Here is a 24118-nt window from a genome sequence, read left to right on the forward strand (position 1 = left end):
GTTCTTTATGTATTTACATATATATTCTATGTATTCTTTATATATTCTGGACTTTAATTCCCTATCAGATAAACAATTTGGAAACATTTTCGTATTCCATAGGTTGCCTTTTCACTCTGCTGATTGTGTGTTTTGATGAACTGAGGTAGTTCCACTTGTCTATTTTGCTTTTGTTCCCTATGCTTTTGATGTCATACCCAAGTAATCATTGCCAGATCCAAAATTATGAAGCTTTTTCTTTATGGTTTCTTATAGGAGTTTTCTAGTTCTGGATCTTACTCTTAGGTGTTTAAACCATTTTGAGTTAATTTTTATATATATGTAAGTTAAGGTTCCAACTTCCCTCTTTTGCATATGGATATCCAGTTTTTCCAGTACCACTTTAAGAGACTATGGTTTTTCATTGAATGGTCTTAATACTTTTGTCAGAGATCATTTGACCATATACACAAGGGTTTATTTCTGAAATCTGTTCTGTTCCATGGCCTATATGTCTGTCTTTATGCCAGTGGCATACTATTTTGATTAGTGTAACTTGTACTATGTTTAGAGATCAGGAACCTTGTGTCCTGCAACTTTGTTCTTCTTTTCAAAATTATTTGAGATTCCATAAAAATTTTATGATTTTTTTCTATTTCTGCAAAAAAAAAAAAAAGAGACAGTAGAAAAAATTGACATTAGAATTTTAAAGGGGATTGCAAAGAATCTATAGGTTGCTTTCAGTACTATTAAAATCTTAATGGTATTGTGTTCTGTCTGTAAACATGAGAATGTTTCTATTTACTTGTTCTCAAATTTCTTTTCAACGGTGTTATGTAGTTTTTAGCATTACGAGTGTTTCATCTCCTTGGTTAGGTTTATTCCTGAGAATTTTATTCTTTTGTGATGCTTTTGTAAATGAGATTTTTTTTCCTCTTTACTTTCCTCTTCTGATTGTTCATTTTAGTGTATAGAAACACAATTGATTTTTGTGTCTTGATTTTATATCCTTCAACTTTGAAGAAGTCATTTGTTCTGTTTCGGTGTAATCTTTAGGGTTTTCTATATGTCATAGGTGAACAAAGATAGTTTTACTTTTTCCTTTACAGTTTGTTTTTTTTTTTTAAGATTTTATTTATTCACTTGACAGAGATCACAAGTAGGCAGAGAGGCAAGCGGCAGGGGTGGGGTGGGGTGGGAAGCAGTCTCCCTGCTGAGCAGAGAGCCTGATGTGGGGCTCGATCCCAGGACCCTGGGATCATGACCTGAGCTGAAGGCAGAGGCTTTAACCCACTGAGCCACCCAGGCGCCCCTATATGCTTTTTATTTCTTTTTCTTGCCTAATTGCTCTGGCTAGGACTCCCAATACTATGTTAAATAGAGGTAGCAAGAGCAGCCATCATTGTTTGTCTTAAAGTCTCCTGGACCTTCACCTTTGAATACATTAGCTGTGGGCTTTTCATATTTCCTTTATTCTGGTAGGTAGTTTCCTTCTGTTCCTAGTTTGTTGAGTGTTTTTATCATGAAAGAGTATTGAATCATGTCACATACTTTTTCTGCATCAATTGAGATGATCTTGTGGTTTTTGTCCTTCTTTCCATTAAAGTGGTATATTCCATGGGATGATTTTCATATATTGGACCATTCTTGAATTCCAGGAATAAATCCCATTGGTCATGATGTATAATCCTTTTTTTTTTTTTTAAGATTTTATTTATTTATTTGACAGACAGAGATCTCAAGTAGGTGGAGAGGCAGGCAGAGAGAGAGAGAGGAGGAAGCAGGCTCCCCGCTCAGCAGAGAGCCCGATGTGGGGCTTGATCCCAGGACTCTGGGATCATGACTTGAGCCGAAGGCAGAGGCTTTAACCCACTGAGCCACCCAGGTGCCTCGATGTATGATCTTTTTAATGTGCTGTTGAATTTAGTTTGCTGATACTTTTTTTTAAATTAATTATTTATTTTTTATAAACATATATTTTTATCCCCAGGGGTACAGGTCTGTGAATCGCTTGGTTTACACACTTCACAGCACTCACCATAGCACAAACCCTCCCTGATGTCCATAACTCCACCCCCCTTTTCCCAACCCCCCTCCCCCCAGCAACCCTCAGTTTGTTTTGTGAGATTAAGAGTCACTTATGGTTTGTCTCCCTCCCAATCCCATCTTGTTTCATTTATTCTTCTCCTACCCCCTTAACCCCCCATGTTGCATCTCCACTTCCTCATATCAGGGATATCATACGATAGTTGTCTTTCTCTGATTGACTTATTTCGCTAAGCATGATACCCTCTAGTTCCATCCATGTCGTCGCAAATGGCAAGATTTCATTTCTTTTGATGGCTGCACAGTATTCCATTGTGTATATATACCACATCTTCTTTATCCATTCATCTGTTAATGGACATCTAGGTTTGCTGATACTTTTTTAAAGTGATTACTAGATTGGAAGGGCTTACTCTGTTTCGTTTCTGTATATCTTGTAGCTTTTGTCCCTCTTTTCCTCTCTACTGTCCTTAGTGTTCCATTGATTTTTTTGTAGTGACATAATTTTCTATTTCCTTTTGTGTATTCTATAAATATTTTCCTTTTAGTTATTGCAATTACATATAACATCTTAAAGTTATACATTCTATTTTAAGCTGATAACTTGATTTCAAGTGCATTCAGAAACTGTACTTTTATAAGCTCCACTTCCCCCCCTTTGTTAAATTGCACTTTTATATAAAGGTACAGCATAGGAAATATAGCAAATGATATTGTAATACTATTATATGGTGACAGATGGTAGCTACACTTGTAGTGAGCATAGCACAACATATAGAGATATTGAATCACTATGTTGTATACCTGAAATTAATGTAACATTGTGTGTCAGCTATACTAAAAAAAAAAATGAGAAAAAGTTACTAGTAAATTAGATCATGAAAGTGAATAAGTAAATATTCATTTAATAATTACTCAGTCACATCTATTAGATTGTATATTCATTAACATTGGAATATAGTTATTCATGAGTCATTTAAATTTTGAATAAGAATTAAAAGTGAATTTATACACCAAAATTACCTTCATATAGGTTACTGTATTGGTTCACATGTTCATCTTTACTGGAAACTGTTTTCATGTGGCTTCATGTTGCTGTCTAATGTTCTTTCGTCTTGAAGGACTCCCTTACAATTTCTTGCAGATTAGGTCTAGTTCTAATGAATTTTGTCAGTTTTTGTTTTGTTTTGTTTTTTAAGATTTTATTTATTTATTTATTTAACAGAGAGAGATCACAAGTAGGCAGAGAGGCAGGCAGAGAGAGAGGAGGAAGCAGGCTCCCCACTGAGCAGAGAGCCCGATGTGGGGCTCTATCCCAGGATGCTGAGATCATGACCTGAGCCAAAGGCAGAGGCTTAACCCACTGAGCCACCCAGGTGCCCCAGTCAGTTTTTTTTTTTTAATCTGGGAAAATCTTAATTTCTCCTTAAAATTTTTTAAAGTTATTTATTTGACACAGATAGTAAGGGATGGAACACAAACAGGGCGAGCGGGAGAGGGAGAAGCAGGCTTCGCACTGAGCACCGAGCCCAATGCAGGGCTCGATCCCAGGACCTTGGGATCGTGACCTGAGCTTAAGGTAGAAACTTAAGGACTGAGCAACCCAGGCACCCCTCTTCATTTTTGAAGCAGAGTTCTGCCAGCTACAGTATTGATTTTTTTTCCCCCTTTAACGCTTTGAATCTATCATGCCACTATGATGGCCTGTAAGATTTCTGCTGAGAAGTCCACTGATAATTTTAAGGAAGTTCCCTAGTATGTAATGAGTTGCTTTTCTCTTGATGCTCTTAAGATTCTCTCCTTGATTGTGACTTTTGACAGCTTGATTATAATGTGTCTTTGAGTGGGCTTCTTTAGATTTATTGGAGTTATCCTGGTTGGAGTTCTTTGAGCTTGAATTTCTGTGTTCATTTCTTTCCTCAGATTTGGGAAGTTTTTAGCCATTATTACTTCACATAAGCTCTCTGACCCTTTCTGTCTTCTTCCACGATCCCATTATATGTATATTGGTCTTGACATTGTCCCATCTTAGGATCTACTTACATTCCTCATTCTTTTTTCTTTAAACTCTGATCCATGATTCAAATGATCTATATTTGTGTTGCTGATTCTTTCTTCTCCCTGATCAAATCTGATGTTGAACCCCTTTGGTGAATTTTTCAATTCACTTACTGTGTTTTCCAGCTCCAGAATTAGTGTGTTTCATTTTTTTATACTTACTCTTTGTTGATATTCTCTTTTTGTTCAGCATTTTCCTGATTCCTTTGTCTTTGTTCTCTTGTAGTTCACTCTGTGTTTCTTTAGGTTTGATTTCTGGACTGTTACTTTGTTGTCGGCCTTTTTTCCCTATTTCTTTGCATGCCTTATAATCTTTTTTATTGAGACCTAATCATTTGGGGAAAAAAAAAAAAACACACAACTACCTCTCCCATCGTTATGACCTGGCATCATGGAATGGAAGACTTTCACTGATTAGCCCAGCTAGAGGTTCCAGGACCTCTCAAACCAGTTTGAGGATATATATTCTCTGAGCCTGCCTGTATACTTTTAGATTCCCTAAGGATCTTGTGTTTTTCTTCTCAGTGCTCATGATCTCTTGCTCCCTTTGGCATCTGCCTGTGGAATGCAGCTCTAATGTGCTATGATGATTGCATTTGTTTTCAGTGGCTTCCAAACAAGGCTGCCTATCCCATTTTGCTCTAGTTGAGTGAGACAGAAACTAGTCTCTCAGGCAACCCCAGACTAGCCATAATATTGGAGGTGGAGTCCCCCTCTTTTGTTTCCATCCAGAGGGAGTATAGGAAGGATAGGGGAGGAACATAGGTGGGCACACAAAACTCTGCATATTTTCCTTTCCCTTTTTCTGGAATTCCTTGGGGTTTTTTGTTGGTCTTGGTGCTGTTGCTTCTCAGCTGGGCTCTAGAGTTCTTACAAACTGGTATTCTGGTCTCTTTATTAACTTGGTGTCTGTGGAAGAATGAGGGCCTGAAGCTTTCTAGTCCGTGACCTTGCTGACATTACTCCTTTTCAGGAGTTTCCAAACAATGCTTCCAGTACCATCAGTGCTTTGAGTCAAGTGAGACAGAAACTAGTCTCTGAGGCAGCCTCAACACAAACCAAATTGTTGAATGCGAGGTCCACACTGCTTCTGTCCAAGGGACAATCACCAGTGTGAGAGGTTTCTTCTGGGTTGCATTGTACAAGGTTGGATGGGGGAGAGGTGTTGTTTCCTTCTTTCCCTTCCCTGCAATATCTCATCTCTTTATACCTTATTCTTCCCCAAAAGCACTTCTCTGAGGCTGTCAGCCCTCTTCCTTGTAGTCAAGTGCTGTGCAATATTAAAATTGTGACCTGTGTCCGTTATCTTGGCATTTAGTTGTACTTTTTCTTTCTGGGAGTAATTTTGTTTGTACCTCATCTAAGTCTTCCATGTGTCTTAATTTCTTCCCAGAGTCCTTTAAGCCTCTTCTTCTTTGTCTTTACTAGTAGGCTTTAACAGTATAAAATGTTGGGAGTTCTACTGAAATTCAGCTTATTTCTTAGAGGTAATTTGAAGGTTCTGTTAGACTCTTTTTCCTAGTAATGCTAAAGGCATGGGTCCTACATCATTTTACTGACTCTACTGTTTTCTAGGAGGATACATGGTGTCACCATTTTCTTCTAGACCTTAAAGTCAGCCCCATATTGCTTTTTGCTATGGGTAAAAAGGCATCCTTATTTATATTATTGTGGCTCACCTCCAGGAGACAGTAGGTACCTGCCTCATTTTGTTTTTCCTGTTCTCTGCAGGTTCTTGAGCAGGCCAGAGTGGAAATTCCCCTATTTCCCTTCAGCATCGTCCAGTTCTCTTTTGAACCCTTTTCACCCAACCTCACTGAGGAAATGAACAAGAGGGTAAGTAAATGAGTTGTGCTAGATGATTTATTTAATGAGTTATAATCTCTCTGCATTACAGAAAGTATGCATACTCTAATAAGTTTGCTCTATATTTCTCCAGATTTTTCTATGTATTTATATTTTAGAAAATATTTTTAAAAAATGGGAATCAAACTTATGTATTCTATTTGGCAACTTTTTCATTCAGCAGTGTATTGTGTATATCTTTTCATGTCAGTCATAATTTAATTTCCCGTGTTTTTAATGGCTATATAGTATTCCACTGTATGATATACCTATTATTTTCATTATTGGTGCTTTATAAATTTTGCTCTTCCAAATAATGCAGTTGTGAAATCCCTGTATACAAATTTTTTGTATATTCAGCAAGTGTTTGTGTTGAGAAATTCCTTAAAGCAGAACTATTCCATGGTTTGACTGTATTCTTTAGATTTGACTTAATTCTCTTACCACATTCACCTCCTCACTGTATTCTATTTTTCTTATAGATGAGGATTAAGTGGACAGAGATGTCGACTGTTTATGCTGGGCCATTTAGCAAAAATTGCAACCTCAGGGCTCTGAAAAGGCTGTTTAAGAGCTTTGGCCCAGTCCGGTCCATGACTCTTGTTCTTGAAACCCATCAGGTAATGAAATGAGAAAACTTGGATTTTCACCTCTAGATTAGTGTTGGAAATTCAGATGCCTCCTGGGGCCATTCACACAACAAATATTAGGGATGTGAGCTTGATTGTCACCAGCTGGAATATGAGCCATGCTGTTTGATAACATAGTTCTTGACTCACTATAAAGCGTACCCAGTATTGCCAGATTCTCTGATTCTTTTGAGAATTAAGAATCTGCCATCTTGCAAAGTGATCGAAGTACAGAATCCTAGATGTTTAAAATGTGCTTTCTCCAAATCTTTTATTAATGTCTCTCATACCTAAAAATAAAAAGAAGATTCCCTGCAAAGATGGACCTAAGGGATGGGAAGTATATGTCAGGGGACCGTAACCTCCTGCTTTAAGTCTTGGGGATTTTTCCTCTTTTTTTGGTAAAATATATATATAATTTGCCTTTTTAACTTTTTAAATATACAGTTCTGTTATTAAGTATAGTAGTACCCCCTTATCCATGGTTTCAGTTACCCACAGTCCAGAAGCAGTTGATGATCTTTCTGACACATCATCAGGTCAGCAGTAGCCTAACACTACCTCACAATGCCTGTGTATGTCACTTGCCTCACTGCATCTTATCAGACAGGCATTTTATCATCTCACATCATCACAAGAAGGGTAAGTAACAGTGGAATATTTTGAGATAGACCACATTCACATAACTTAATTGCAGTATATTATTGTTACTGTTTTAATCTCTTACTGTGCCTAATTTTTAGATTAACTTATATATATGAAAAGACGGTATTTATAGGGTTCAGTACTCTCTGTGGTTCCAGGTTATCTGCTGGGGGTCTTGGAATGTATCCAGAACTTTTCATCATCCCAAACTGAAACTCTGTACCCCTTAGGCAATAACTCTTCAGTCCCTGTCCACCAGGCATGATAAGCACTCTTGTGCTTTCTGGTTCTATGAATTTCACTACTCTATTATACATCCTGTATATGGAATCATACAGCACCTTTTGTGTCTGGCTTATTTCACTTAGCAGAATGTCTTCAAGGTTCATCCATGCTGTAGCATGTGTCAGAATATTTCTTTTCAAGGACAGACAGAATATTCCATTGTGTGGGGATGTACTACATTTTATCCATTCATCTGTTGATGAACATTTGGATGGTTTCCACTTTTTCACTATTCTGAATAATGCTGCTGTGAATATAGATGTATGGATATCCATTGGAATGTCTCTTTTTAGTTCTTGTGGGTGTATACCCGAAGTGCAATTGCTGGATTAAATATTTCTATGTATAATTTCAGGAACTGCCATATTGTTTTCCACAGTGGCTACACAACTTTACATTCCCAGCTGCAGTGCCAGGGGTTCCAATTTCTCTGTATTTCAGCTGACACTTATTTTGTCATTCTTCCTCTTCCTTTCTTCTTTCAATACTAGCCATGCTAATGGATGTGAAGTAGTAGCTCATGGTTTTGATATGCATCTCCCTATGATTAGTGATACTGAGCATCTTTTTATATGCTTATTGGCCACTGTATGTCTTCTTTGGAGAAATATCTATTCAAGTCCTTTGCCTATTTTTAATTGGGTTTTTTGATTTTTTGTTGCTGAGTTTTAGTTTATGTATTTTAGATAGAAAATCTTCATTAGTTATGTGACTTGAAAAATTTCACCCATTCATAAGGTTGCTTTTTGACTGTTGATAGTATCCTTTGATGCACTTTTTAATTCTAATGAAGTCCAATTTGTCTTACTTTCATCACCTCTGCTTTTGGTGTCACATTCAGGAAACTTGCCAAATCTAGTACCATGAAGCTTTTCTGTAGGAGCACTTTTATCCCCATGATGATGCTGCACATCACTTTATTAAGCAGAAAAGCAGTCAGTTTGAAGATAGAGCCTATCCAATGGAAGCACTTAACCTCCCCAAGCCTACAGGCTAACGAGACAAATGAGAATCTAAATGACTTGCAAGTGATGTCTTCAGTGGTTCGTAATAAATATGAAAAGGTGGTTAGTAAACATTTATTAGTGCTTTGCCTGTACCACCCAGGGAGAGAAGACTTCAACTTTAATTAACAAGTAAAGGTTATTTATTGGCTGAAAAATCGATTCTTGAACTTTGGTGATTCTACTTAAAGTTGATCTACAGTTGCTGTCTAGCCCAGCACAGCAAAGAGAAATTCATTTTGGTGGCTTTGGCCACTAGTTCAGGGCCCTTTCCTAGTCCCTTCTCTAGTAGCAGTTTGAGCCCAGAAAGCAGAGATAAGAAAATCTTGGGATTTTTTGTTTTTTGTTTCTTTTCTCCTACAGCCACATCTCTGTATACAATATGAAGTCCTGGAAGCTGCCCAGCTGGCCATAGAATCCTTGGATGGCATTCTGGTGGAAGGTGCCTGCATCAAGGTAGAGTGGCCAGAGAAAGCAAAAAGCAGCACCCTTTTGCCTTTATTTATAGTGCCCTAGTATATAAAAGCTTAGAGAAAAGCCCTCAAGAGGCCTGAGCAGATGATTTTGTGTTGGGAAGTCTTCAGTCAAGCTCAGCATTCTTCTAGCAGTGACCTGAAACATGACTGCTTTCATTTTTGTCAGAATCAGCCTGGGGCTACATTGGGGTCTTCCTTGTATTTTTTTATCACTACCTTAGACCCTAGATGGTTTATTCTGGGTGTTTTTCTGTAGCTGCCCTTTCCTTTAGCTTTCAAAGGGATCAAATGGTGTTTTGAAGTTTCTTATGCAGATCAACAGTTTCATTGGGGTAGAAGTCAGGGAACTTAGGCTCCATTGCAGGGTGTTTGTGCAGGGAGGAAAGGGAGAGAGTATGTTTACACAAAAACATTTGTATTTATGTATCAGGTCTTTACTGTAGTCCTCAGGCATTTATCATGCCTCCTTATACAGATAAAGAAACTACAGAATTAAGTTTCTTGCTAGTATATAATAGGCCTAAAGTTTGAAGTGGTGACTTAAGATTTATTATTTTGAGAGAGGGAGGAGGGGCAGAGGGTGAGGGAAAGAGTCCCAAGCGGACTCCACGTTGAGCGTGGAGCCCAGTGCAGGGCTCTGATCTCACAATCCTGAAGTCATGACCTGAGCCAAAACCAAGAGTTAGAGACTTAATGAACTGTGCCACCAAGGCACCCGAGTGGTGACTTTGTACCACTAATGCCATCTTTCTTGGTTAGGTGCAGAGGCCTGTGACAGAGCTCACCCTTGATTCTAACACTCTTGTGAATGAGCTAGAACAAGATTCTGAGAACCGAGGTACAATATACCTGTCTGGAGTGAGCGAAACCTTCAAAGAACACTTACTACAACAGTCCAACCTCTTCCTTGGCTTGGAAGCGGTCATCCTGCCTAAAGATCTTAAAAGTGGAAAGCAAAAAAGATACTGTTTCCTGAGTAAGTCTATGCTATGGAATGTGACCTTGGGGAAGGAGATTAGGGATGGTGATAACATGAGGTCAGAAAAGGGAAATGTTCACTAAGTAGCCCCACCTAGGATGCTAGACCACATTAACTAAGCTGATTCTGTCCTCCCTTGGCCCTGGATGGTGACCAGGCTTTGTGGCCCTTAATAACAGGACTATTCTTGCTTTCAGAATTCAAAACTTTTGGCAGTGCCCAGAGGGCCCTCAACATTCTCAAAGGCAAGGACTGGAAGCTGAAAGGCCGGCATGCCCTAACCCCCAGGCATCTCCATGCTTGGCTCAGGGGCTTGCCTCCTGAATCAAGAAGGCCCCCAGGGGTTCGTGTCATACCTCCCCCCTCTGAGCAGCAGGCCTTACAGGTGAGTGAATGAGTGAGTGTATCCTGGTGTCAGAGGTAGCTGCCTTGGTTTGCTAGCTCTTGGCAGTGGTTGGCCTTCTCATGTTTATGGAAGTTAGGAGAGTCCAGCTCAAGTGACACTTAAGCCTTTGGATCTTTTTTTTCCCTCCCCTGGTACTAGTTTTATTTCACTCTCTAGCTTCCCAGCCCTTGGACACATTTTTCTTTCTCTAAGAGCTCATACTTTTGCCCACTCCATATCTGCTACAGTTAGGCTTTTAATCCTCCAGGTGGCTCTCCAAGGGACTTTGAGGGGCTAACATAAGATGTTAAAGACCTGGGCAAGTCTTTGGTAATCTAGAGTTTCCCAAAGTGTAGTACATACACAAGATGATTTTTAGTGGTCATAGATGGACCTTTCCCCCTACTTTTATGCTAAGATCTTATTCTAACATTTGTATAACAATCACATTGAACCGATGACTTCACAGATCTATTTTAGTGAGATGAAGGCAGAAAATTTAAAGAAAAATATTAGGATACACAAGTAAAAGGGTAAAGGTAGAAGGTGAATGGCTGAAGTTTGGGAAACCCTGTTCTCGTCTCATCTCCCACACTTAATAGATGAGAAATAGACACCAGAACTAGTTGAGTGATTTGCCCAGGTCACAAAGATACTTAATGGCAGGGGCCATTAGTGATGTGGTTCCTCTGTGTCAGGGCCCTGGAAGACCCAATCCATAATGGAGGAAAGAACAACAGTTGTACTCCTAAACTGACCAAAGGCCTGGACAGGGAACCCTGAAGTATGGGCTTTAGCTTCAATTAGCGAGAATCGCGCCTCGGATAAACCTCATTGGCTACAATACTGCCACTGCGCAAAGCTTGGGCTTTAGCTTCAGATAGAGGATTTATACAGAGCCTTTTCTGGGACCCCAAGGTCCTAGAACTTGAAGAGAGTTGCAGCCCCTCCGAAGGTGAGCAGAGGATACTCCAGCTGAGTGTCAACATCTGGCTTTGCTCCTAGGCTCTGAAGATGGACCACCCAAAGATAGCAGCCTGGCGCTGGGGCCGGAAGATAGGAAAGCTCTACCACAGCCTGGGCCCAGGCACACTCTGCCTCATCTTGCTGCCAGGAACCAAGAGGTAAGGACTAAAGGGTTGTCCCTTCAGGATTCTGGCCTCTAGACTTCAGCTGAGAGAAAGGCCTTTTTGTTGACATTCCAGCACATAAATGAGGACTTAAGGAATCCTCTCTTCATTCTTAGGTATTATATATCCATTTTACACATACATATGCTCTTCCATTAAATTAATTAAATTATTAATTAAATAATAAGACTTATTAGCCCCTCAGGGAGATAGTTCATCCCCGTTTAAAGCCAGAGGCCTTAGATCCTACAGCCTCTGTGGGACAAAAAGCAGCTGTCTAATCTCCCACTTGAGTAAAAACAGTCAAAGAAGATCTAGGGCAAGGCCCAGACCAGATTATATTTCAGGAGCATGGTCCTGCCTTCTCCCATCCCCATCTTTGCTGATTCTAAGCCTGAAGAGTAACAGAACAGAACTCTGGGTCCAGTCCCAGCTCTATCACATACTTTCTCTGACAACTGGCCAAGCCACTTTCCCACTGTGGGTCTCAATTTCCCTTTGGTAAAATAAGAGATTTGGAATAAACCAGTGAGTTCCAAACCCTTTCAACTATAAAATCTTTTCTTTAAAAGAAAAATTCCTGTTAAATCCTAAAGCATAAAGATAGGCAATTCTGGAATGAGTGGGTGGATGAACATGTACTGGATGATGTATGTCTGCATTCCAGCCACTGGACCAAGTGTTTTACAACATACATGACTTAGAAGGACTCTTGATGGTAGATTGCCTTTATTACCTGGTTCTGTCACTCAGCTTGTTGAACAACCAAGAGCTTGATTCTTTTTAAAATGTGGACAGAACAATTATACCTGCATCAGTACCTAGTTTAGGTACATAAGCTGTTTTGAAGGATTAAATGAGAATGCCCATAAAGTACTTTATAAAATAAAGCCTGGTACCTGGTGAATCATCTGTATGATATATGAGGAAAGCATAAGGAAATGATCTGTATATTTTACCTATTATTAGATAGTCCTCACAAAAGCCCCATGAGATAGTAACTTAAGTATTTAATAGTTTTATAGTTGAAAAAATGAAAGCTCACTTTGAGGTCATTCACCCTAGATTGAGATATGCCTCCCATCTGTTAAATGGCAGAGCTGACTTGATTCCAGGACTCTAGGACTTGTTTCCATTGAGCCATTTTCAGTAGGCAGGTTTCGTTCAATTGCCTTACCTGCCTGTGCCCCACCCCATACACATACCCAAAAAAACTCACCCACCACCTCTTACCTATGAGTTTGTAACCATTCTTTTAAACCATGTGGATTAGTAACCCATCTTCACTCATTTGTTTGCAGCACTCACGGATCATTCTCTGGCCTAGGACTGATGGGAATAAAAGATGAAGAAGAAAGCACCACGCCAAACATGTGTGCGTGAGTCTGCCCATCATTTTCCATGTGCCATTAGCCCTCACGGGCAGTGGCAGAGAATGTGGTCAGGCTGCAGCCTCTCTATCCAGCACACAGCTTTTGTGGAAAATGGCGTACCACTTAAGAAGTTCGGTCCATTTATATATGGCATGTTCAAATTTTCAATAAATGCCTAAAATTTGAGCATTCTCCTCTTAAGACAGGGTGAGAAGGAAACCAGTTTGTGCTTTCTTTGTGTCAGTGGACTTACACATCTGTAGTATGTGCTCATTCCATGGTAACACTCCTATTAAATGGTATATGTAGGTAAGGAAACTAAGAGGGAGGGACTTTGCTGTGGAGAAAACCCAGCCATTATCAGGTTATCTATGAAGGAAATTTCTAGAAGGCAAACTTTTCTCATTAACAGCTGTTATAAAATTGAAGGAAGAAAGGCTGAAATGAAAATCTGGCAGCTCCACAAACACAGGAGAGCGGAAGACTGCTTTTTACCAACACTGGAAGCAAGCTCGCCGTTCCATTTGTAGGAATGCTTCCTTCCCTTAAGTGAGATTGCAATGTCACCTCTCACCAGTAGGTGCCTCCACCCTATCAGATCTCCCCCTTAGAACTGAAAGCTTCAATTTCAGTGAAAGCTACTGCTCTGCTTTTTTATCAGCTCTCAAAATATTAACATTCTGTGTTGGGAAGGATATGGGTACAGGTACACACAACTCCAAAACAGAGATAATTATCTGCCCTCTGCAAAAGATGCACTAATCCAGATACAGTATGTATCATACCAAAAAACCCTTGTAAATTACTCCATACACCGGGATCCAGCGATTCCACTTCTGTAGTAACGTACTGTAGTACAGCTGCACACAAACACACATAGAGGAGATACCACAGGGTGAGCACAACCGAATTCTTGGTAGCCATTTTTTTAAAATTATGTGCATGTAAATAAAATTTCTGGTAAAAAGAGAGCTGCAAGAAGTGGCAGTTGACCTCTGGATACAGACGGATGCTGACTCCTAGCTTTCCTGCATCCTGTGTGAACTTGTCCGTAACATTTCTGTGGTTGGAGCAGTAGTGGTACATACCTCATAGCATTGTTGTGAAGACGGGATTATGCATTCCCAGTGTATGTTGTAGGAAATCTAGAGGGTTACAGAATAGTAGAGAAAGATATGCATAGGCTTGGAACAAAACCTGGAAGGCTGTCCGTCAAATGTGGTAGGGCTGGAAAATTAGGTGTTACCAAATTGTTTTTGGCTGTTTTGGTTTTAAATAACTAGAATACTTTTATAACTAGAATACTTAAAATTAATTTTTTAAGATTGGGCATTTGAGGCAGTGTTTAATCATTTAACTTCTATAGGAGACAGCCCTATATAAAAGCTGGGAACCAGGAGCCAGAACTGAAGAGCTTGATTTAGGATCAAGACACGGCAACTTGAAGCTCCCTTGTAAAGTGGAAAGTTGCCCAGGTGTGCGTACAGAGAAGGGCCCGAGGTTACCTTGAAACTGACGTTGTTGCTGGGTGATTTCCCTACCCCCGGCTGAGCTCCAAAGCTCTAAGAGCTTAGCTGCTGTTTACTTCTCGAGACCCCAGTCCCCAGACAAAATAAGTGTCTGCCTTTGAATATGGGCTGGCACTTCAGCTCTGCTTCTGGGAAAACCACTTATTCTCGTCTGAGTATATTTTCACAGCTTATAAAATGAGAAAAAAGTATCTTTTTAAGGATTACTGTGAAAATTCAAAGATCCAGCTTGTGGAAAAACGACAGAATAGTGGACTATGTGACTTTCCCTCTCTGAGCCTGTTACCTCACTTTTAAAATGGGGACATTAGTACCTACTCCATGAGGTTGTTATGATGATTAAATTAGGGGAAAACCCACATTAAGTGTTCAATAAGTGACATTTACTGCGGAGCATCTTCCAAGTGCAGGATCACATAAATTTAGGCTCCACGTGCCAAGAACACCGCCTTTACTCCTAAGAATAGCCAAGGCCATTTCCTTCTTCTAGATGGGAGGTTTCCCACTGGGCCCCCAAGTCCAGACCCCTACAGAGATGGGCCCAACCATAAGGTCTGAGGCCTCAGTCTGCACACACTGTTCTTTCAGCTGATGCTCCCACCTTTTGGAAGCCAAAGCTGCCAACTTGGCCTCTTGCAAAACACACATTCCATTCATAAGTGCGTTTGTGCATTTTTCCTCCCACACCCTTTTAGGCAGCCAAGGCAGCTGCTAGAGAAGCAGCTCTCATTTGGGGGAGAAAAGCAATTCCCAAGGGTTTTTGCACAACTCCTCATTGAAGCTTTGAACATATTACTCCAGTTTTCTGACCTCCTTGCCCATAATGGAATTGTTTAGGTCACTCAGCCATGTTTGTTTTCTTTTTTTTTCCCCCTTTTGTAAATAACTTCTTCCCTATTATAAAGAAAACCAATTAATGGAAACTTTAAAAACCCAGAAAAGGTAAAATTGCTTCTAATGCTACCACTCAGGGTCAACAACTGCCACTATTTCAGTCTTCTTTCATACTTTTTACATCATTCAAAAGCAGTTTTTAATAGCTGCATAATATTCCAACATATTGTGTGCTATAATTTCTAAAATAGTCCCCTGTTGTTGACAGTGAAGTTGCCCCCAACCAATTATATCCTTGCACATACATCTTTGATAAAAATTTGTCAAGGAAAAATTCCTAGAAGTGAAATTGAGCTAAAGAGTATGAACACTTAAGGTTGTTCTAACCCCACAGAAGTTTTTACTGTGTTAGCTAGCATGGACATGTTCCAAATCTTTGCTAATTTGTTAAGTTAAATCTATTTATGTAATGGAAAGTTTTTTTAAAATTTCTATTTATTTGAATATCCTGTAGATTGGCATCTATTTTTTTCAGAAGCTTTTTGGCCAACTGTTTTTCTTTAAGGTTTCCTTATGGATTAAGTATAGTGTCCATCTGTTGATTACTGCAAATATGTTTCTAGTTTTTTATTTTAAGGTAGTTTTAGAAGTCTTATGATTTCTTCTATTTGCTCTTATACTCAGAAAGTCTTGACTGATCCCAAGATCAATTTAATAGCCACTGGCAAGTATATATGGTTTTGCATGTTAGGGCTGGGGGGGGGGGCTTGTTTTTTAAGTAGGCTCCATGCCCAGCATGGAGCCCAGCAAGGGGCTTGAACTCACAACTATGCGAATGAGACCTGAGCTAAGATCAAGTGGCATGCTTTACTGAGCAAGCCACCCAGGCACCCCCTATGTTTTTTTTTTAATAATGTAATTTTTACACTTACACCTTTATTCCTCCTCGAATTCATTTTGGCATACAGCAACTTCTCCCCCAAGTATTTAGATTTTTACCTGTTTATCTATCTTTACTTACCCAGTCAAGGAGAATGTGTCCTTTACTATGTAAGTCCATGTATACCAGAGCCTGAGTGTTCTCTTCTGTCTTGTCTTACACTAGGTACCATACCATTTTGTAGCTCTTTATTTTAATGTACTAGCAAGTTCGGCAGCACCACCCCAGATAAAACACAGGGCCGTGGAGAGTCTCCATCAGCATGGATTATAAAACACTAGTCAGATGCCTCGCTCTTGACTGCGTTGCTGCCGCATTCCACTAGGACTTTTTCAGCACCCCTGAGGCAAGAGAATCAAGGTTGGAACATTACACAGGAAGAACATTAAGCCCAAAGAAGTGTCACGGCTTTCGTAAGACAGGGCCTCCTGAAAAAGTCACAACAAAGGAGAGGAAATGGAGAGGTTAGGCTGGCTCTTACCTCTGCTTCCCCAAGACTAAGTAGGTCACAACCCAGAGCTAAAATGGGACTTCCAGAGCCAACCCAGCCATGCGCTTTTGGCAACTGGATTTGAGGAAAAAGAAGATGCCAGTACCGAGGTGACTCTTCTGTACTTCTCTGGACCCTCAGGACTACATTCTTAAACCTTTTTTGCTAGAAAAAGTCCATTCTACATACAGTTAAGTTCATTTCTGGTGTGAAGACGTTGCTTGCCCCTCATCTAATCAGAAATTGGATTTTAGCCATATATAATCTGTATAACACCATATCAACACCTTGAATAGCTCCAGGCTCTATATAAGCACCCAAATCAGTATCTTTCACTTTCTAATTCCCCAAAACTCTTATTTGTTAAAGCCCTGGCTGGGCTCAAGTCAGAAAGGCCCTAGACCAGAAGACACAAGCCCAAGAGCCAATTGGGGAGCAAGTACCTGTTTTGGAGATAGACCTTTTAAGTGAGGCAAAAAAAGTAACCTCCCTCCACCCCCACCCCATTTCCTTCCAGCCTCCATCTGATGCTAACCCTGGTAATAAGAAGAGAAAAGGGGGAAAAAAAAAAAATCCAGTTCATTGAGGAAACGTTTTTTAATCTTCTCCCTAGCTAAAGGATGTAGCCATGACTCCCAAGTCCTTTCCAATTGAAAGGAAAAATAAAAGCACATCTAGTCCCACCACTGTACTTACTTATTTTTAGGAGGTACCAACATGAGGCTGGAAATCTTTGGGAAGGTCATTAGGGCCTCCATCAAAGAAGTGAGTAAGATGGCTGGCCAATAGCTTTCCTGAATATAAACAATAACAAGACAGAAAATACAATGAAAGGAAGCTAAGGGTCATAACTGGTCTACCATAATCAGACTTCTAGGATGTAAGAGCCAAATAGAGCCATCAGGGACCATGTTAGTCTAAGCAGCCCGCCCCCAACTCCACCCTCCATTTGGCACAGAGAGAAATTCAGCCCCCAGGAGGGGCAGTGACCTGAAAGGTCCTGTGTTACCATGCCAACCCCCATCTCTTCCTCTCTGGATTCCTTGCATTACTCACCTGACATCCTTTAGGAAACCTTAAACTTACGTGATTTAGGTGCTTTTTAAAGACTTATATCCTAACCCTCTGATGGAATTAAGTCTCTTGATTTTACAGATGAGTATAAGGAAACTTGGAATTTCACTAACTTGCCAAAGGTCACACAGCAGTGGCACTTGACAGTTTCAGCTTGTCTCCTTTGCCTTAATCACTGCCAGCCTGATAGACGTAGGAGCCATCCATTAGTACAGTACTCAAATTCACTTTTTGTTCCTCATGGGAATCCACATCAGTTGCTACCATAAGACTGTTTAGGTAGTGGCCCTCTGAGGACTCATTTGCTTTTTGCCTACAAGTATCAGGACCCCAAAGGCCATTAAGCTGGTAAGTGGGAAGTCAACATCCATGTTTGAAGTCTGAGGATCCTGTACCATCTGGATTATTTTCCAAAGCAAAGGAACCTCTATCCAGTATCACGTTGGAAGAGGCTCCCGATGGGTAAATCTCGCCCCAGAATAAAGTCACTGGTTGGGTTTTTTGTGGGGGTATTTTTCTCTCTCAGAATTGTCAGTAGTCAAGTAAACAAATTTATTAAATCCAACAGCAGGTAACCTTCCAAATTAAAAAAAACATCAAAAGAAAAATGTAGACAAAGACAGAAGTGTGTGTAACAAGTTAATAAAAATATTCGAGGGGCCATTTGGAGAGTGCAACAGTGCAGAGAATACAAACAAAAGTATTGACCTTTGTCAACAAGTTTGTACATCCTCAAGAAACAGACACACTGGTCGCAAACCAAGAGGAATCCACAAAGGTGGAAGGTCACATGAGTAGCAGACTCATCACCTCGGTGGGTTAAGGCAGGGTATCTGTAGGACCAATTCATCCAAGTCCCCATTTGCCTATTGTTTCAAGTCCACCCCCCTTGGAAACCTAGAATCCTATTCATTAGTGCAACAGGTAAGAACAATTAATTACAGACTCAGGGCTGGGGACCAGAGTCAGAGGGAAGACACTTATCCAGGAGTAAAAGGGGGTGGGGGTGGGGAGAGACACAGCATCTGCTGAATGGCTTCCTTTGGCAATATCCAAGAGTATGTCATAGTAAATACTAAAAGGGGAAGGTCGGTGGTGGAAGAAGGTATCTATGAAAGCAGGCTTAGTTTCCAAGAGGAGTAGGGAGGATTGTGAGGCCCCAGCACCTGAATCAGAAGCAGAACTTGATGGTTACTCAAAGCTTTTTGAATCATCTTGGCTTCTGCAACCACTGCTCAAGCAGAACTCTCAAGAAGGAAAAACACATCCAGATCCTCATTAAAACCCAGCCCCCAGTCCAGGTTAAACTGGATGTATGCTGTAATTACAGCTAACCATAGAAATAATAAACTCTTTTGAAAGGGGGTAGGTGGGAACCCACTCTAGGATTCAGCAACAGATTACGGAGGAGGAGGATCAATAAGATAGGTCCTCAAAAGAGACCCAATTAACACACGCTAATAACTTTAATAGTCCTTTCAGCCGCTTATACAAGTTACTGCTAGAGTCCCAGCAAAGGAAGACCTTTGTCGGTTACCAGTATTTTTCAAGTCCCTCCAAGGGAAGACCTTTGTCAGTTACCAAGATGTTCAAGTATCACTAAGCAAACATTAAGAGACACAAGAAAAACAGCAAAGCAGGCAGCTAAAACAAACCTAGCAGCAGCTTCTCTCCAGCCTTTGTAATGGTGTAATTGGGTCTACTCCTGGGTTTCCCTACACTCAAGACTTCTCTTTAAATGTGGCAAACCAGTCCTAAATATAGATGTTTTGGTTTTTAAACTTTTAGACCCAAGTCCTTATCCCAGTAACTTCCCACCGTTGTTTAATGCAGTTTGGCATAGTATAGCATTTGAGGCCATCACATGAACTATGGAGTTCCACACCCTGCAGGTTCCAGCACTGAGGACTGAATTTTGGCATGAGTCTCTGGGAGATCAGAACTGTATCAGTGATGAACTAATAAATACTCTGTGGCTTAATCCCTTCTTCCTTTCCAAGAAGGCTAGTTCGTGCCTTCCTTAGGGAAGTTTAATATTGAAAACACTGACTTGTACATTACATTTCCAGTTGGATTTCTTTGGGCCTCTGGGCTTGGGTTAAATTTGGATCTTTACCCAGCTCTAATTTTTCTTATCAGAAGACTAGATAGGGGGTCTTGGACCCAACTGGCACAGATGAGGGAAACTTGAGGCATCCAGCTAAAGCATAGCAAAGTGTCATTACAGGGGTCGGGTTAATGATACATTCAAATATGGCAGGAATGGGGGAAAAGCATTTCAATGAAGCAACACTTCATCTCATATAGCTTTCTAATCCCTAAAACAGCACAAACTCAAAGCCATTTGCCAAAAACCAAGGATTTCCCAATCCATATTCAATTTCTTGCAGTCACCTTCAGGTAATTTGCTATTTTCAAAATGGCGTCCACATCCTGCCCCTCTTCACACCACCCTGATGTTACACTGTTAAAGTGAAGAGCGCGCTGGCTTACCTGAGGGGCATGCATCTGGCATCTTCCGCACAATTACGGCTCACTCATTAAACAGCACACCTATTTCTAGGTTAAAAGGAATAGGGACCTTTCATTTCTCGACAGTGTGACTACAAAACCCTACACAAACCCCACCTTCAATCCCTTTGCAAAAAAACTGCTTTTCCTGTGGTCAAGTCAGACATTGGCCCACAGCCACTACAGAAGCTTGGAAATCCTTGCATCAGGAATGCCAACCTGGATAAAACCTGTAAGTCCTTCCCTAACTGCTCCCTCTTCCGGTTTCTCAACTGCATTTCTGTAACAAACAGATCATTAAAATATAACCAAAAATAATTTAATGGCTCTTTTTGTGGGGGATGGGGAGGCTGAACAGTTAACAAAATCCACCCACTCTAGCACACCTAATGCATGGAATGCCACCTTGTAGGCCGGGGAAGGAATCCAGTTCCTCCAGAGTCCTCAGGACCCTCGGTGCCAAGCCCTTTTGTGCACTTCTCTCCATATACCCTTGTAATCTAAGAAGAGAGCCTTAACCTGGCTAGATGCAGCCTGCCTTTTCCCTTTTTCAACCTCTACCCAGTCTACAGTCAAGAAAAACTGGGGGTTGCAGGACTGGCTAGATGAGAAGGCAGTATAGTATCTTTAAGACTTCAGTCTGGGCACCCTGACTACAGTTGAGCCCACAGAGCCTGCTGGGGCCCCTAGAAACTCTATTTATATAAGGAATTTGTGTCAGGCTAGAATAAAGCCAGATATCTGAACTGAGACCCTCTTCAGCTTTCCAGCAGTACTGCTAACTTGCTGTGGCTGATTTTAAAAGTTTCCCTTCTGCCCTTCTAGAAGGGGCAACTGCCAGGTTTAGGATCTTCAAAAAAAAAAAAAAAAAAAAAAAAGGAAAAAGAAATCAAACTTCAACCATTTCCTATGCCAATGTCAATCTTGGAAAAACATTGACTGCAGAAACTCCCTAAGTAATCGACTTTGGAAAGATGGGAGCCTAGAGCCATAAGGTTCCTAATAAAGGAATTCAAAGTAAGCAATTCCTGCCCAGGCTGAGAAACATATACCTGGGAGGCAGATGGAAGCAGTTAGGGAAGAAAACTCGAAATGTTTAATAGACAAACTCTCATTACCTCAAGAGTATAAATATTTTATAAGATTTTATTTAAAAGATTCCCTTTTCAATCTGTTCCCAAGTGTTGGGAGCTGAACTGTACAAGTTCCTGCCACCCACCCTTCCAGTACAGTTTTTTGAGGACATGTTTTTTTAATGGAAAAATAACAAAAGGACCCTCTACTGAAACCAGGTAGGACCAGAGTCAGCTCCTGTGCGGCAGTTTGGCCAAAAGCTGGCCTTATGGAGCAAGCACATGGAGGAGTCTGGGGAACTGGGGCCTCCCCCTTGTGAGGAAAAGGCGGAGAAAATTCATCCTCTCTTTAGTGAGGATGGTCCAAATTCAGATTCAAAAACCTCCATTTAGGACGCTCCCTGGCACTCTTCTTATGCTTTATATATTGAAGGCAGCTCCCTCTTTTATGGCCAGTTTTAGCAGGCAAAGAAACAAAGGAATATAGATACATATATGTGTATATATATATTTTATATAGGTAAAATATATACATATCTTATATATGTATATATACATATTTGGGGGTAGGGGAAGGAGAGAAGGGTCATGTAAACCTAAACAGTCATCACATTACCCCAAATGAGCCTGACATTAACAAAGAAGATAATAAATAACTCCTGGGGGTTAAGTGACAACGTGGGTGCAGCAAGAAGGGAAAGGGCACACGTTTAACTATTAAATACACTTCTATATTTGTTTGGCAGAGTTCAGGCCAGCCCCAGGCATCTGCACTTGCCAGACAAGTAAGCTGATGATACTCAAAAAAACTTTAAAAAAAAAAAAAAAAAAAAAAAATTCAAGCAGAGCTCCATACCACAGTTTTCCTTCAAGTCAGCTGGCCGGCAGGCACAGTTTTCCGACCACCAGGAACAGAAACTTTGGCTCCAAGGCAAATGAAAAAAAAAAAAAAAAAAAGGTATTTTCACTTATAACATGAAAATACAGAAAATTCATCGAAAAAAGAAAACTATCAAAGTCTACTTCCAGCAAAACTGAGGTAGCACTGCTTTCTCTGCATTCAATGCTTAAGTGGTTCTCAGTACTATGTGTTCTAAAAAAAAAAAAAAAAAAAACAAAACTGCTCACTTGACTGACAGGTGCAGCATGTTGATGGATAAACTCAACATGAAATGCAATAGGTCAAAGAAGGAATGAGCAAGAAGTGAAGAAAATAAGGGTTTCGGATAAATTAGCTTAAAAGGGGGTTGTCACCAGACTACAAATGCTCTTGGCTGGCCTTGGCTCTCCAAGAGCTTTAAATCGCCTGGGAATTAATGCAGTATGGTTAACAGTTAACACTGCTATTCAATTCTGTGTAAATCTTTTAAAATAATTATTACAACCTAAATTCAACCATGTAAACAGCACTACACACAGTACAGACCTGCCCTGAAAAACAGAATATGCAAAACTGAGATCTGGCACTGTATCATCTTGTAATGTTAATTCAACCTAACCGTCCCATTCCCCCCTCCCTGCTCTATACCCTCCCCCACAAAGAAATCTAATTTGTGCAAGAAATGGCAGGCTTATTCTATCTGAAGGCTTAAAAAAAAAAAAAAAATACACAACATGTAGCCAGGTTCAAATATTTTGGGGAACCCCCCACAAAAGAAATAACCAAAATAACCAAAAAGTGAAGAAAGTGCCTAAAACATGATACAGCATTTTAGAGCCCTTTCAGATACAAGGCAGAGAAAGGTGTAAAGTAGAAAATATCTGGATCTTCAGTAATTTCCAGAAAGGTCCAATTCCTCGGTTGGCTGCAGGGCAGCAGGCAGATCCTTGCTGCTGCTGCTGCTCCTGGGATAGAGCCACTAAGTCTGCTCCCCGGGACACAAGCCCTCGGGCCCTGAGCTGAGTGCACCTCTCCCTTCCCCTTCTCTTTTCCTTCGCTCCATTTCCCACTCCACAAAGGTATCGAAGAGACTTGGCCAGGCCTCGTCTTCACTGTAGTTGCTGAGGTCAGGACCAATCACCTGAGTGAAGTTAAGGAACATGTTCCAGGTGTCCCGGGAGATACCCTTGATCCCCGAGGGATTCTCAGTTAGGAAGTTTAGCCACTGGTCCAATACTGGAGGATTATTCTGGGTAAAGACTAGTTTCCAAAGGGCAATGGCTATTTCCCGATGCAGTGACCGCTGCCCTTCTTCAGAGTCCAGACCAAACTGAAATGTAAACCGGTAGAGATCCTTAAATTTATCCTCTTGTTTGGCTTCCGTTAAGAGGCTAGGGAACCGTGCACAGATCCCATCAATGCTGTCTGCACTTATTGCTTTGCAGCCATCAAAAAACTCCTTCCTGCAACAGGAAGGAAGGGGCACAATTAATATTTATAAACAATATCATCTGCTGAGAAGCAATATAGCAAAGTAAGAGCATGGCTTTGAGGCTGGACGACCTGGCTTTGAATTCCAACTCCTCCACTAATTAGTCCTATTTCTTCATCTGTCAAATGGTGAGAATACCACCTGACTTCATAGGGTTCTGGTGAGGACTAAAAATATGTGTCAACTGCTTCTAACAGTGTCTGGCACATGGTAAGCAGCTGAAGGCGTTTGGTTCATTCACTTATTCAGCCTTTCAAAGCAAAACTCCAGTCCGCTGCCCGACGCCCTATCTCCCACTCTGCAGCAGTGATTAAGCTGCAGACCCCCCTCCCAGACGGGGAGTCTTCCTGCTTCCCTTTTGATTCTCTATGGTTGTTTGTTTTTGGAATATTTTTGGTGACTGCCAAGAGAGATCTCTGGAGCCAAAGATTCTGGATAAACCTGCCTAAGTCTGCTCCAGA

At 40.6% G+C, this 24118-nt stretch overlaps 2 protein-coding genes and 1 pseudogene across 6 annotated transcripts in view; 1 reads left to right on the forward strand and 2 right to left on the reverse strand.

Moving 5' to 3' along the window:
* Window positions 1-13056, forward strand: part of REXO5 (RNA exonuclease 5) — a 35876-nt gene extending 22820 nt beyond the window's left edge. The window contains exons 14-20 of the mRNA XM_047713919.1: window positions 5815-5919; window positions 6411-6548; window positions 8855-8947; window positions 9727-9943; window positions 10144-10331; window positions 11337-11455; window positions 12763-13056. Coding sequence (XP_047569875.1) covers window positions 5815-5919; window positions 6411-6548; window positions 8855-8947; window positions 9727-9943; window positions 10144-10331; window positions 11337-11455; window positions 12763-12844 — 942 coding nt within the window. The 3' untranslated portion in view covers window positions 12845-13056. The remainder of the gene's footprint in view (window positions 1-5814; window positions 5920-6410; window positions 6549-8854; window positions 8948-9726; window positions 9944-10143; window positions 10332-11336; window positions 11456-12762) is intronic.
* LOC125091202 (uncharacterized) lies at window positions 11065-11195 on the reverse strand (annotated as a pseudogene).
* A 5183-nt stretch (window positions 13057-18239) lies between the features above and the next one.
* The window catches only part of DCUN1D3 (defective in cullin neddylation 1 domain containing 3), a 40827-nt gene continuing 34948 nt past the window's right edge, over window positions 18240-24118 (reverse strand). For all 5 annotated transcript variants that reach the window (XM_047713941.1, XM_047713944.1, XM_047713940.1 and 2 more), the window contains exon 3: window positions 18240-23628. In XM_047713941.1, coding sequence (XP_047569897.1) covers window positions 23145-23628 — 484 coding nt within the window. In that variant the 3' untranslated portion in view covers window positions 18240-23144. The remainder of the gene's footprint in view (window positions 23629-24118) is intronic.

This window comes from Lutra lutra, chromosome 18 (assembly GCF_902655055.1).
Source record: "Lutra lutra chromosome 18, mLutLut1.2, whole genome shotgun sequence".
In the NCBI taxonomy this organism is placed as follows: Eukaryota; Metazoa; Chordata; class Mammalia; order Carnivora; family Mustelidae; genus Lutra; species Lutra lutra.